The following is a 14,162-nucleotide window of genomic DNA, read 5'->3' on the forward strand; positions in this document are numbered from 1 at the left end:
CATATATTCCAGTACAATCCCTTCCTCTATTATTTTTCATACTGTTTTTCCTGATATGGTGGTCACTTTTTTTTTTTTTGCACTGACATTTATTCTTCCACTTTCTTCTGTTACTTTCCTCAGTGAGAAGACAGTTAAATTGCAAAATGCTCCTAAAATCATCTCCTAAGAAGTCAAAAGACTCAGTGGTTCCAAGTCCACGTGTTTATTAGAAAAAAGAGAACATTACAGTTACTGAAGATGCTTTTATTTTATGGTAATGAAACAAAAAAATGTTCTAACTTTTAACACTTCCTACGTAAGAGTATGATTTGGGTGGGTTTTGTTTGTTTGTTTTTAAATTAATGTTTTAGTCAGTTTACCTCGCTTGTGATTTTAGTCCACCATCTCTACTCTACCAAACATGCATTATTGGGCTCCCCAAACCATCTACCAAGAACCACAGGTTCTTTTCAGCAAAGTTGCTTCCTAGTCAGTTTAACCTGCACAGCAGCAAGAAGCTCTGCCTTTGCAGGTCCAGCAGGACACTGCATTTATCCTCGCTGAATTTTGTAAGGCTCTTCCTCATGCCTATTCAAGTTTCTCAGACTTGCAGTACAATCTTCAACTGCATCCAGCAGACTCCAACAATTTGGTGTCTCCTTCAATGCAAGTCAGAGTGCAGTCTTGCCTTTACCAAGCCACTATTAAAGATATTGTACGGTATGTACATCTTCAGTTCTTCACTTAACACTTGGCAGGTTGTGTACAACTCATTAACCGCTGTTCTCTGAGACTGATCTTTTTAAGAACCATCTGGTTGTCCATCCACCCTGATAGCGTCACCCTAATTTGGGCAAAATATTGTGGAACACAGCTGAATGACTTGCTAATGCTGAAGTAGATTACATGTGTTGCTTTCCACCTAGATATGGAACTTACTCATTTAGTCACAAAGGCAGTGAGGCTCACAAGGCATGATTTGCATGTGGGAAAAAAAAGTCTATCTTGGCTACTTAAAATGTCAAGCGTTTCCAACAAGACCATCCCATAGTTTTTCCTGGACTTAAGTGTGGTTGGTTGGCTTGTAACTCCATTTAGGCATTCTTTGAAGGTGGTTCTTTGTCCTCTTCCCACTGAAAAGGGCTCTACCTCATTTCCAGCAAGACTCTCCAAAGATACTAGAAAGCAATGTCACTAAAGCACCAGGCAGCTCCTTTGGCATTGCCAAATTCAACCAATCTGGTTCCAAGGATTTGCACTGGTCACGTTCTAGCAAGCGATGCTTGATTTAGTCCTCATCCATTGCTGGTAGTTATCTTCTTGAATGATTTTACTAGGCAGAGTTATCAGAAACACCTTGTTGGTGAAGGCTGAGACAATGAAGGCAGTGTCTGCTTTATATATATATATATAAATACATTATACAAATATTAATATATATATATTTGTATATATATTTGTATATATAAATATACAATGCAAATATATATAAAACATATAAAAATATATATATAAACATATAATATAAATATTATATATATATGTGTGTGTGTATATATATATATAAAATATGTTTTATATATTATCACTGTCATACTGAATCATATATCCTATTTACAAACACATCCATACTTCCTTACTCAGCCTTCTACTGTTAAGGCAGTGGTAAAAGTTCTTTGTACTGCCACTGATATCCCATACAAGTATTAACTCCAGATAAGCTTGTGTTCATTTAGCATCTTTTTATGTTCAAAATCCCCAGTTATGTCAGTTTTCAGAAAGAAATTGATGTTTTCTCTATTGAAGGAGGGAGTCTGTACTCTGGTATACTCCTTCCTCACTTCCACCAAGATCTTGATACATTTAATGATCGGTGTAGCCAAGGTTACCATTAATCATCTTATCTCCAGACAGCTTGTTAATAAACAGCAGACCCAGCTGTGTATCATCAGTTGACCTATCCACTATCTGTAAGATGTAGTTCTCTGACATTATCCAGAAATTCTCTTGACTGCTTACATTCCAATGTGTTGTCCTGCCAGCAGGTGTCCAGAAATTTTAAATCTCTCACCTGAAGTGGTACCTTGTCATTCAGACAATGTTAAATGAGGCTTTGTGCACTTTCTCAGCCTGATCAGGACAATTATTACAATACTGTCATCCTTTTTGACCTGTAATCCCGACTAACAGCCTCTCAGCCACTGTTATCCCACTGAACATCCCCTGATCCCCTGTATATACAATATTTGCATACATGCATTTGAGATGAATCAACTCTTTAGCAATATCAACATCACTCATCTCCATACCAGTGCCCTCTATTTTCCACGTACATACCAATACCCTTTTAAGATGGGATCATAAACCCTCTTCATTACCTCAAACATTACTCACCAGGTTTATCAGCCTGTTGGTGTAGATGCACTCATTGCACTTGAGGATCAAATGCTTTCAGCTAAAGATTCAAATATGAGATTCTGATATGGGTCCCATGGTATCAAAAGTCAAATTTCTGGTTAGTTGCACAACTAGTGTTGGAAGATTTTGATTCACAGGATAGGCCTACTCCTTTCATTTAACAAGATCTGTCCTTCAAACATTTTTTCCCTTTACCAAGAGTACTGAGAAGTTCCTACTGTGCTAACTCATAAAGGTCTCTTCTTTAGAAGACAACAGTTGCACTGCAGTCATAAGTAGGAAAGAGTGAGACATTTATTCACTCTTTCACAGTTTTGTCATTTAAATAAATAGGCCATTTTTATGTCTGCAAGAAACCTGCAAGTTCTTCTTACCAAGTATCTTATTACCAGGATACCTGTTGATACCTATAAAAGCTGTTCTGAAAAAACAGCTATAAATAAATCTTGTCAATATTCCACACATAAACAAAACAATGTATTCCAAGATCAACCAACATTAATCAGAGATATTAAATTAAACAAATAAAATATCAAATTATTTTGGGTAGAGAAACATATCACAAAATGATAAACTATATAGAATGAAAATGCAGGTCTAAAGAAATACTTGATATCAACAACTACTCTACTGGAAATCAATCAGATACGACAACAACTGTGAGATGTTGATTATCATAATACATAATAAGGATAGAAAAATAACAGTAATGCACTTCGTGAATGTTAAAAAAAGAGGTGCAACTGCCAATAACCTTTTATTATTATTATTATTTCTGGACACAATATTTCTTGATATCAGCCAGGAGAGTATGCAAAGCTTGTTTCACTGTTAGTTCACTGTTCTGTAATAGTATGTTTAAGTTCCGTATGCCTGTGAAGCCAGAAAAACAAGTATTATGACTTCAAAACCAGAAATTAAATATAAATGGGGAAAAATGTTTGAAAGCAGAACAAGGTGTTGGAACAGTGCAGTCTGCATTTAAGTAGCATAAAATTTTCAAGAACTGTGGTACATACTGCAAACTGAATTCAAATCAGTTTTGAAGTACCACACACGGAACATTCTGACCTGCAAGTACACACTCAAGGAAGACTCATGGACCCAGGCCTACTTTTGGTACACACAGAACCACAGTTTCCCACATATTTCTATCTAAGATGCATTCAGTCCAATTTGGAAAGGTCTCAAGCATCCTATAATTACAAATTCTAGTTGCAATGCAGACACAGTACAAATGAAAACTACTCCGTGGTTATATCTTTGGTAATCCTTTTTTCAGTCTCACTTCTCTTTAATAATGTTATCTAATACTCATCTGTTTCCCAAAACATGAACTAATGATGACAAACTGTACAGGACATTTCCAGTAGGTTACGAACAAGACATGACTAGAAGTAATACCCAAGAAACATGCATATCAACAAATACAGTAAAAAGCAAGAATTCACAGTATGTTCTTACCATCCCTAAAGCAATAACACAAACAACACACGTTCTTGTTATTTCCTGCCACTGAGCCAATAGCTTCACGAAATCTTTGTCATAAGCAGTCAACATTAATGTATTAAATCTTAAACAATTCTGTACAAAACAGGTTATTTTACACAGAGCCCCTTTAATACAACACCAGAAAGAAAGGGGAAGAAGTCATGGCTGTGGAATATGCCTGAAGCATCTGTAAGATCACTGCCTCTTTTTACTATCAACTAAGGTTGTTCTTAAGTAGTGCACAAAGAATTAGCCACTAGCATATCATCCACTCATGACTAATATATATTCATAAAGTATTTGTAACAGATCAGACCTTTATTTAAAATAATCCCTAATGTTAAGTACCAATGGCAATGTTATATTAACAATATCAAAAACAGACCAATTTTTATTTTGCAAACCAACACACGCAAAATGTAAACTGAGTAAAGTTTATCAGTATAAACACTAGCACATTTATCTTGTACGTTTACTTTTAAATGAGAGGACCTACTGTTAATTGAGAGGAATTATTTATGTAACGCAGGTGGATAAGGAATTACTCCTTGATGAATTACAAAAAAGATTCGGATTGCAAATACTTTCTGCAAACTGCATTTGATTAGTTTCATATAGAATCCATCAAAATTTAAATACATTCTTAATCAGGAAGAAGATTCACAAGATTAAGATTCTATTCAGAAAACAGACTTAGGTTCATCATTTACAAATAAAGTATTTGTCAACTCTGAGTCTTTTTCATGGTGAGGGGATAGTGAAATGTCAGTACTATGGGGAATCCCACAGTACTTCATCTATAATGATCACCTTCAAATTTGAAGATAACTGTCATCTTAGCTAGATTTTGAAAAGGCTATTCTGTCAAGGTCCAATCAACATGAGCAAATTTCTTTTCCTTCGGTATCAGTTTAAATTGGTACTTGCTTTGGCCAATATAAAGTATGTTTTGATTATCCTATTTTACTACGTGGGAAAAGCTTTGTAAGAACCCCTGCAGACAACAGTTTTAAATAACTCTCAGTATACATCTACACTGCAGGTAAATTCATACAGTTCTGACGTAGAGGACAAAGTTCATTTCTGCAATTCACTGTATGTCATACAACTATTAAATGCATTATAATGGAAACCTTCATCTTTCAAGTCTGGACTGAAGTTTTTAATCTCTTCTCTTTTGCCAAGTTAATGACTAATATCTATTCAATTTCTTGCTTTATATTTGTATTTTTTTTCCCCATTTTAGTCTCCAAAGCGTGTCCTCATGCCAACTTCACTTAACACAAGAAGATTGTAATAAACTGATTCCATTAAACTCCCATTGCTCTAAAATTAGATAACATTCACCAAGACGATTTTAATCTACTTCTATGATAAACCAAGTCAACATCCTTTTAATTTCCCAGTACTACTTATGACTGCATTTAAAATGAAATACTGAATTGCACCTAATCACAGGTCTGTGTCTTCATTCCAACTAAATGTGTCCTACAGATAGAATAATTCTCCTTCTTCATAATGAAGAATATTTATATATTAGTCTATTTCAGTTAAATAATATACTCCCAGACTAATGACACTACTCACTGAGTATTATGTGGCACACATCACCATTAAGCCAATCATTGCTTAAGTAAAAAGAGATATATCACTTCAGTTTGAGTTTACTTTTAAGAGTAGTTTCAACCTTAGCACGTAAGCATCCCTTAAAATACACATATCCCTCTTCTGGAAGAATGGGGTAGCAGACTGAATCCAATTGTCTTCAGTTCTTTTACGCCAAAAAGGAGAATGTTAGAGGTGCAAGAAAAACTAGTGGGAGAAGAAGATTATACTGAATTCTTCAAGAAGACAATAAAGACTGGCCATCTCTTCACCCCTAAGAAGGCAATCAAAGTTTACTGAAAGTTGCATCAGACAAATTCCTGTAGAAAACACTGTTCCCAAAGAACCATACATAAGTTTTTAGAAATCAAATAGAAAAACCAAACCAAAGCAAAAATATTCTGGTAAGTTGAGCCACTCGAAAATTAGTGCAACTTGCAAATCCACAGTTCCATATTTTACCTGTCATAAGCAATAGTATCTGCATCATGATTTTTTTATTCATCAAAATACTAACCAGCCAGTTCAGTGACTTACTCAGATTGTCATAGATAATTAACTTCTAATGATACCTACAAGCTCTCAAACTTCTCAGAAATTTCTGAAAACTGATGTTTCAGCTTTGAATGAAATTATATAAATTAATATAGATTTATAATTAACTAAATATAAACATATAAATACAAATAAAAACATATTTAGATCAGGTGAAATCTTGTATTACATAAAACTCTGTAATTACCTTCAGCAATTGCATGAAATGCAGAAATTACAACTTACAGTTTGCACAATTAAAAACTGTGCACTGCAATTCCATGACTCAGCTGTGGGATTGAAGTGTCACATTAATTTTAATCTGGTGATGACTAGTAGACAGAAAGATAATTTATATGGTATGTAAAGATCTTATGAGTTGATCAATCTTACCCCAGCAGAATTTTAGCATGAACCTCTTTGTTAGTCCTTGAGATTTCTCTCAAAGAGGTAATTTCTGCATCAAACCAAAATCCTCTTTCTTCTGGAGTCTCAACATTGTAGTTAACCATCACCACGTCACCCACTTTTAATTCACTCCACTTCAGAATTGTTCTTGCTCGGGGTCGAAGATTATTGATGTCCATTTCTACTATGCCACTCTCCGGGTACCTTCAAAAGTGAAATCAAGAACAGTAGCGATTACTCTTTCTGTACCAATAACTTCCAAGCCACAGATAACACTTCAGGAAAGCATGATTTTTAAAAATGTCCTATGGACATATAAAAAACTTGACATAAAAATCTAATCTAATATCCTTTTCAAAATGCAAGATTAATATAAATAGAATCCACTACTTGATTAATTTTAGAGACTGTTCTTCCCATCTCAGATTATTAAAAAAAAAAAAAAACAACCACTACCATAAATGGATGATTGTTTTCATTTAGAACACAATCAGTTCCAAGTTTTAGCACAGACATAACCCAGATTTGGTCTCAGTGTGGTCCATATTGTAAGTAAATCAGAGTAACAAGGTACTAAAGATTAATTATTTTCAGCATGGAACATTTTTATTTTAACTCTGCCTTCATGCACTCATTACATTTCCACTACAGCATCACATTTAGGACAGATCTTTTAAGAAGTCTAACCCTACCAACACAGCTTATCAAATTCATGTGATGGATCTAGCTCAAGTACACATCCTATGAACATGTTTAAAAAATAGTTATCTACAAAATCTATTAGAGAATAAAATACAGTAAAGCTAAAATCTCCAGAACAGAAAACATTTATCTCTTAATTATAAAAGGAAAAATCTAGTAAAGTAAATGGGAGATTATTTTTTTTGACAACTTATTTTGAAAAGATGCAGTGAGGAACCCAGTGCTTTAAGCAAAGAAAGTAAAGACAAATGGTTCACTAAATCACAACTAAGAAATTTTGATTGATTTGTTATTTTTCAGTTAAGATTTCTTTTTTAAGGCAGATTTTTAGACAATATTATCTGCAAGTTATTAGATTTTACAACTGATGCCACAGTAGCACAAGAAGACATAAGCAATCAGTACAAAAACAAAATCAAACAATTATGAATAACATCTGAATGAATAACATCTGAATAACATCTGAAGAGCTCCAATTTCACCCCAAACTGAAACTCATTTAGTAAAGTTAAAGGTGATATGAGCAATACAGCTAAAAGAAAAAAAGAATACTCAAGAAAAAAACCACAAACTTTCTAAGATCTAAGATGTTAACTTTTCAGTCTAATAATATAGCCTTCACAATTGTGTGGTAATTCTTCAACATTAGCAGTACTTGTAGGATTTTCACATATGCTATAAATACAGCACAATAACGACTTTAAGAAAACACTGCTAGCAGAAAATAGATGGCCTGTTACAAAAAAAAGTGCTAGACTAAAATGGTGAAGCTGCTTAATGATACTGCACATAAGCTAAAAAAAAAATGCCCTCCTTGGGCAACCTGTTCCAGTGCATCACCACCCTGTGTGCGAAAAACTTCCTCCTAATATCTAACCTAGACCTCCCATCTTAGTTTAAAACCATTTCTCCTTGTCCCATCACTATCCACCCTCATAAACAGTCAATCTCCATCCTGTTTATACACTCCTTTTAAATACTGGAAGGCCACAGAGGCCAATTGCGTACGTTTGTTTTTGTTTGTTCAACATTTTCTTCTAAATTTAACACACCAGTCTGCTACTACAACACTTTCAGATCCTAATTATCAAAACCCGCATAATGGAAATTATATCACGCAGAGACAGGTGATTTAGGGTCACCATCCGAGGAACAGCCTCATACCATCTAACTTTTCAAATGTGCAACACTCTGGCTTCAGTTTGAGGGCACTGCAAAGCCACTGCTGGTATGCACTTTTGTGCTGCAGCTGTCCGTTAGAGGAACTATTCTACAGCTGCACAATGCTCAGATTGCAGTACTGTACTATCCTCCGAAAAAAAAAAAGCAAGAAACCCACCCTACAGCAATACACAAAGCAACGATGAGGTGATGTCTGTTTTACTGAAGGACCTACGTAATGGCAAGGCATTATAGTAGAACAGGCAACTGAAATCTAAGGACAGCTAAGCTTGAGCTACTGGTTCATTCAAATCATAACAAACCCTTCCTAAAGTTTGAAGATAACTGTAAATAAATGAAAAGATGATGCACTTGAACTGAGAAATAAAAACAGGTCTTAAACATCAGAAAAATAATTATAAATTAGACAATGCTTAGGTACACAAAAATAAGCAAGAAGTACCCATGAGATTATAAAAATAACGTTAAAAAATTCCAAAGTCACTACTGAAAAAATAATCAAAGAAATGTAATTCACAACAACATGCATTCATAGGAATTTTGATTTAAAAAAAAAAAAAAAAAAATCTATTCTCTTCTAAAATTAAGATTTTTTGGTGTCTGTTCTTCCAGAATATTCTTTGAACAAATAACTGTAATTTAATCATCAAAAATTATTTTGTGCCAAACTCTGCTTTGTGTCATCTTTGTACCCAAGAAAACTCAGAACAAAAAGCTTCCTCCTGTTTGAGAGCTTCAAAGATTTCCATTGTTAATTACTCCAACTCCGCTCTTGGAAGTATATAGATAAAGAACCCACAGAAAAGAAGATTGAAGATTGAAGAAGATTGCTAATCCATCATTAATAAAATAAGATACAGAAGATACAATCTATCATCCCCATTTACAGACAGAAACCTACTGCTTTCCAAAGCAAGTAAAAGGTAGAATCTTCACTGGGGGAATTTTTTACTCATTTCTTACTCTCTAGCTGGACAGAAACTTAAGCTCGCAAATCTTCCTTTTGAAGGACACTTTATGAACAGGTAAGATTTTTCCTTGTCAGATTTCATACTCTTCTCCATCAGGTACCATACGCAGAAAGTTTTGCTGCTGTGCCTCTGCACACCACAAGGCTCTGACAAAGCAGCCTTTGGTAAATCCTAACAGATATTTGACATTTGTCCATAATTCATATCCCAAACTAAACAGATGAAACAGCATTTTGAGTTTAGCTCAAAATCACACATGCAAATACGTTAAGCACAGCAACATTACTCCTCATTATACTGAGTAATAAGCAATGAGTACTTCCACAACAATTTTGGAACCTCAATGTAACAAATGCCACAGTTTACTTCGGTAGGAAAAAAAAAAAATCACACCCAACGTTAGAAAGTGCCATTCACTCCATGCTCTCCATGCTAACTTTCTAGAACTTGAGAAGTCTTATTTGCATAAGACACATTATGCAAAAGATGAAGTTTTAACTTATGCAAGAATATGTAACTACATATGCCTACTTTCTGATATTGTAGGTGTATGGAGATAAACCAAAAGACAATTAATATTAATTCAAGCCTTTGACAAACCTCAACAAAGAAATGAAGAACTCATTCCAAGAACTGCAATCAACAAGTGATAGACAGGAATGCTTAGAAAAATTATTTTCTTACTTACTGCATTACCTATAAAATCCTGCGATGTGATTCTCAAATAAAAACAGAAGCAGTTTCACAGCTATGTTCTAATTAGACTACTTTAAGTTTGCTGAATTTTTAATGATCATTTGACACAATTCAGCCTTTAAACATTATAGACATTTCTTGTCTTTCCATTTTTTCACTACACTCAGCACCTAATATTTGAAAAAGCAAACACAGTAGCAGTACGTATTATCCAAACACTGATATTACACTGAGTACTGTTCACTGGAAGTCTTGTATTCACTACCAAGGCACATTCCCTCATAACTTTCCCTTTAATTTAGTTTTCCTGGTAATATTTCTAACTAGATAGTACTATCAGCATAACAATGCTTACCTCTGATTTACTTCATTACCAGTGAAGTAACAATTCAGGTATTTCTTGGTATCCACTCATTCCTAAGGCATTCAAATACTAAGAAACATGAGTTTCACATCAGAACATAAACAAGACTTTTCAATTCACTGAGAACTTTCAATGTATCCTTCAAGCCTCTCCCCAAGCGTTGCTAGAACAACTGAAACTGGAAACATAAAATAACTGAAATAAAACGAAAAAGAAGTGCTTCTCTACCTTACTCTGCCATTCTGCACAGCCACCAGCCAAACTCATTTGAGAGGATGAACAGTACTGAGGATTAGTCTTTTAAATACATCAGGAGGCAAGAACATTTTACAGCCATACAATCAATACATTCTACAACACTGAACTATCAGGCATTGCACACCTGGGAAATGAGGTAAGAGGAAGAAGTAGCCACCTCTTCTGAAAAAAATAACTCTCAATGCTTGAAGAGTGTCTTTTTGTCTCCAAAATTCAATTTATCAACAAGTTGCAGTATGGTAACTGTCATCTATTAAATCCCAGACTATTACATTTCAAGGTGAAGTGTGCAAATAAATATTTTGAAAATAAAGCTATTAAGTCTCAACTTCAAACCATTTGTTAAGAAAGCAATAGCAAGTTTAGACTATTATTTCACTGTATCTTCAGCTAAGAAGGCACTTTAAAGGAGAAAGTGTTGTAGTTTTTATGTCCCTGAAACGGTTGTTCTTAAAACAAGAAATGATGTGGCTCTTTACCTTGTAACTTTCTCAAAATGTTCTGTGCTCTCCAACAGCCTGAAGTTATAACTTTGATAATTCAAGATTAAGCTACCCATAACAAAGTTTACAAGAATCTCAATCTGTCTGGGACATTTCTTTGAAGGCATACAGAATTGCTAAAATTCCTGACTTTTAATTACACCACAATGAAATTTTTTCTTAATATACCTATGCATACATACACACTCTTGAAGAGAATGTAGAATTGTGTATAAATGTGTTATTTTTTAACAGGTTAACAATAGCCTGGACTATCCATAAACAAAGAAACTTGCCTGAAATATGCAAGACACAGTTAGTATGGATAACGCATGCAGCAAGACAGAGCGTTCTGAAGTGCTAGCCTTTCACAATCTTTCAGATGCAATGTGGTGGGTTTTTTTTTTTTGCCTTTTTTAAAATTCTCCCCTCTCCTTCTAAAAAGGATCAGAAAAACCTTTAAACTTCTACGGGAACTGTTACTCCTTATACAGCACTCTGTGACAACTTCTCTTACTGTCTGCAATCCCGATTAGTCTTGAATAAACAGGGCACATAGAAGAATCAAATAAATTAGTAATCTACTTGACAATACCTGAAATGCCTTTTTTTCCTACACTTATAGAATGTTCAAAGATTTTACAACAAGAAAATATTTATTCATTTTATCCCTTCATTATTTTATTTAGGCAGGTTGAGACCTAGGGAACTAGTAAGCATTTTAAAGAAATTATTTCCAGCAGGATTACCCCATCTTCCTCCCTCTTAACTACCCTTTCATTATGCATCATTTCCCTGTCCAAATTGAAATTTGTTGCCCAAGTGTGTATTTTTACATCCGCTTCAGCCAGCATGACATACCTACGCTCCTAACATAACTCAAACACTTCAAAAGCAAAGAATCTTAGAGACAATCTCACAAATGCTTCTCAGACAGAAGCAAAACAAAAATTAAATCTTGAATACTGACTTGGTGGGTCAAGGCATTTTAGTACTATTAAACAAGCCTTCCCATTCAAAATGGAAGCTACCACTGACAGACTGACACAACTGTATTAGCCCTATTTCCATTTAGAAACACAGGAGCCCAGCTCAGCCCCAGATGACTGAGATTAGTCCCTTACAATTACGGGCTACCACACACACACTCATATTTTCTTGGACACCATTTATGATCTATGAATCTAAAATTATTACGGTATTTTTCACAGTTCACTTCATTTTTATGACATTTTACACAGTTTGTAGAAAACTAAATGACTAATGAGAGTTAAGTTCTGAGCGATGCTTACTTACAGGTACTGTAATAGCACATTCCTGTGTGCCTTTACCATCAGGCAGGCTGTAATCAATTCAGGAGTAATCAGACTTCAAAGAATACTGCAACTTTAACCCTGCCTTAGCAGTCTTGCAGCAGATTTTCAAATTACCATCATCCAACCGTGACAATTGGAAATTGCTGTACCCTTTGATTTTCCAGCTAGTGGCATAAATATCTACAGGTCCTAAAATAAATCATGCAAAATTACAATTTAAAAAAAAAAAAAAAAAAAAAAAAAGCAAGCACAAGCAAGCTGTGGCTCTCTGCAGAGAGTCTCTGATGGTTAACATCATCTAACAGCTTTCTACAGCATTAATGATGAAGATCCCTCACAGATTGCAGCATTCTCTTCAGACCAAAAAATATTAAGTGCAACAAGATCAGCCTGAGAAACCCACTGAAAAACGGTGCACAGAAAGAGCAGCAAATACTAATGTGATTAGTAGATCTATCTTCAAAATCCATCAGACAACCAAAGCTGTAAACAAAACAACTTCTGTTTGAAGAACATAGTTGTATAACATCTGTTAACCAATAAAATCATCACCTGTCACCAATAACCAGGTCTATTTTAACAAGACCAAAACATTAACTGATGATATAAAAACCAGTTTTCACACATCTGCAGCTGGAAGTACTCTAAGTTCTGCCTGCATAGAACAAGGAACTTAATAAAGCTTACAGGAATCATTACCAGTTGTAACTGCTATCTGACCACCTAAACTACCTTAACAAAATTGGGCACGTTAACTCACTGATAATCCTGCTTCAACGGTGCTTATCTGACAAGCTCTTTACAACACCAAAGACAAGACATCCATGAAAATTCCACCAGGTCATAAACATCCAACACACATCCCAGACAGACAAGAAACAGACTTGATTTGCAGTGAAAGAACTGTCTCCTTGACATTAAGCTGTAAGCTTCACTGCACAAGAAAGTACAAAATGAAGACATTAACAAGAAATTGCAAGTTTTTACTTTATACCAATACATCTTTGCTGTACAAACTACTGAATGCCCTGCTCCTCATATAGTAATTCTTAAGCAGGTAAACAAACTCTGGTAACTACCTACAGTCCCGTCAATTTTAAGATCCAAACACACACAGGATTTATTCCAAGTCCTTTCAAAGAGAAGAAAGCTGAGTCATGTTAAAGACAGGTTTATAGTCACTTTGCATTAGAAAACAGTTGCCGGAGGCAGAAGAAATGGATGATAGTAATGTATGAAAAAAGACAGCACACCTTAACCTTAATACCAAGAATAGCCATTATACACTTCAACCCATGCAAAGGTGAAACAGAAATACACTGAATAAAGTGGCAGAAAGGGAGAATGACAACAGTGGTAGAAACAGGAACACCTGTTTGAAATACTGCCTCCAGGCAAAAGGCTGTGTTAAACTCACTACAGAAGGACTTAACAGGTAAAAGCACTATTTCAACAGATGGATACCAAAGTTGATACCAGAGGCCAAATGAAGCAAACAATCGATAAAACTCTACTTTAATGAAAATAGTGCTCTTAAACAAGAACCACTAGTGTTTTAAAACCTTTCAAAATAAAGAAAGGATATCCCTTCTTTATCCACATCACTAGCAGTCACAGATGGCAGTAAATCTTGTTTAGCCATTAGGAAATTACCCTTATGAAAGCCATTCTAAGCCCTTATTCACAAAGGTTAATTTTTCTTCATTGCAATCCTCCCTAGATAAGCTTTGCCATTGCCCTCTTGTATTCACTT

The 14,162-nt window shown here is 34.8% G+C and overlaps 1 protein-coding gene across 2 annotated transcripts in view; it reads right to left on the bottom strand.

Moving 5' to 3' along the window:
• UHRF2 (ubiquitin like with PHD and ring finger domains 2) overlaps positions 1-14,162 on the bottom strand; it is a 75,867-nt gene that overhangs the window by 38,435 nt on the left and 23,270 nt on the right. For both annotated transcript variants that reach the window (XM_052700478.1, XM_052700477.1), the window contains exon 4: positions 6,424-6,642. In XM_052700478.1, the coding sequence (XP_052556438.1) occupies positions 6,424-6,642 (219 nt within the window). The remainder of the gene's footprint in view (positions 1-6,423; positions 6,643-14,162) is intronic.

This window comes from Tympanuchus pallidicinctus, unplaced genomic scaffold (genome assembly GCF_026119805.1).
Source record: "Tympanuchus pallidicinctus isolate F22 unplaced genomic scaffold, pur_lepc_1.0 scaffold4, whole genome shotgun sequence".
NCBI classification, from domain to species: domain Eukaryota; kingdom Metazoa; phylum Chordata; class Aves; order Galliformes; family Phasianidae; genus Tympanuchus; species Tympanuchus pallidicinctus.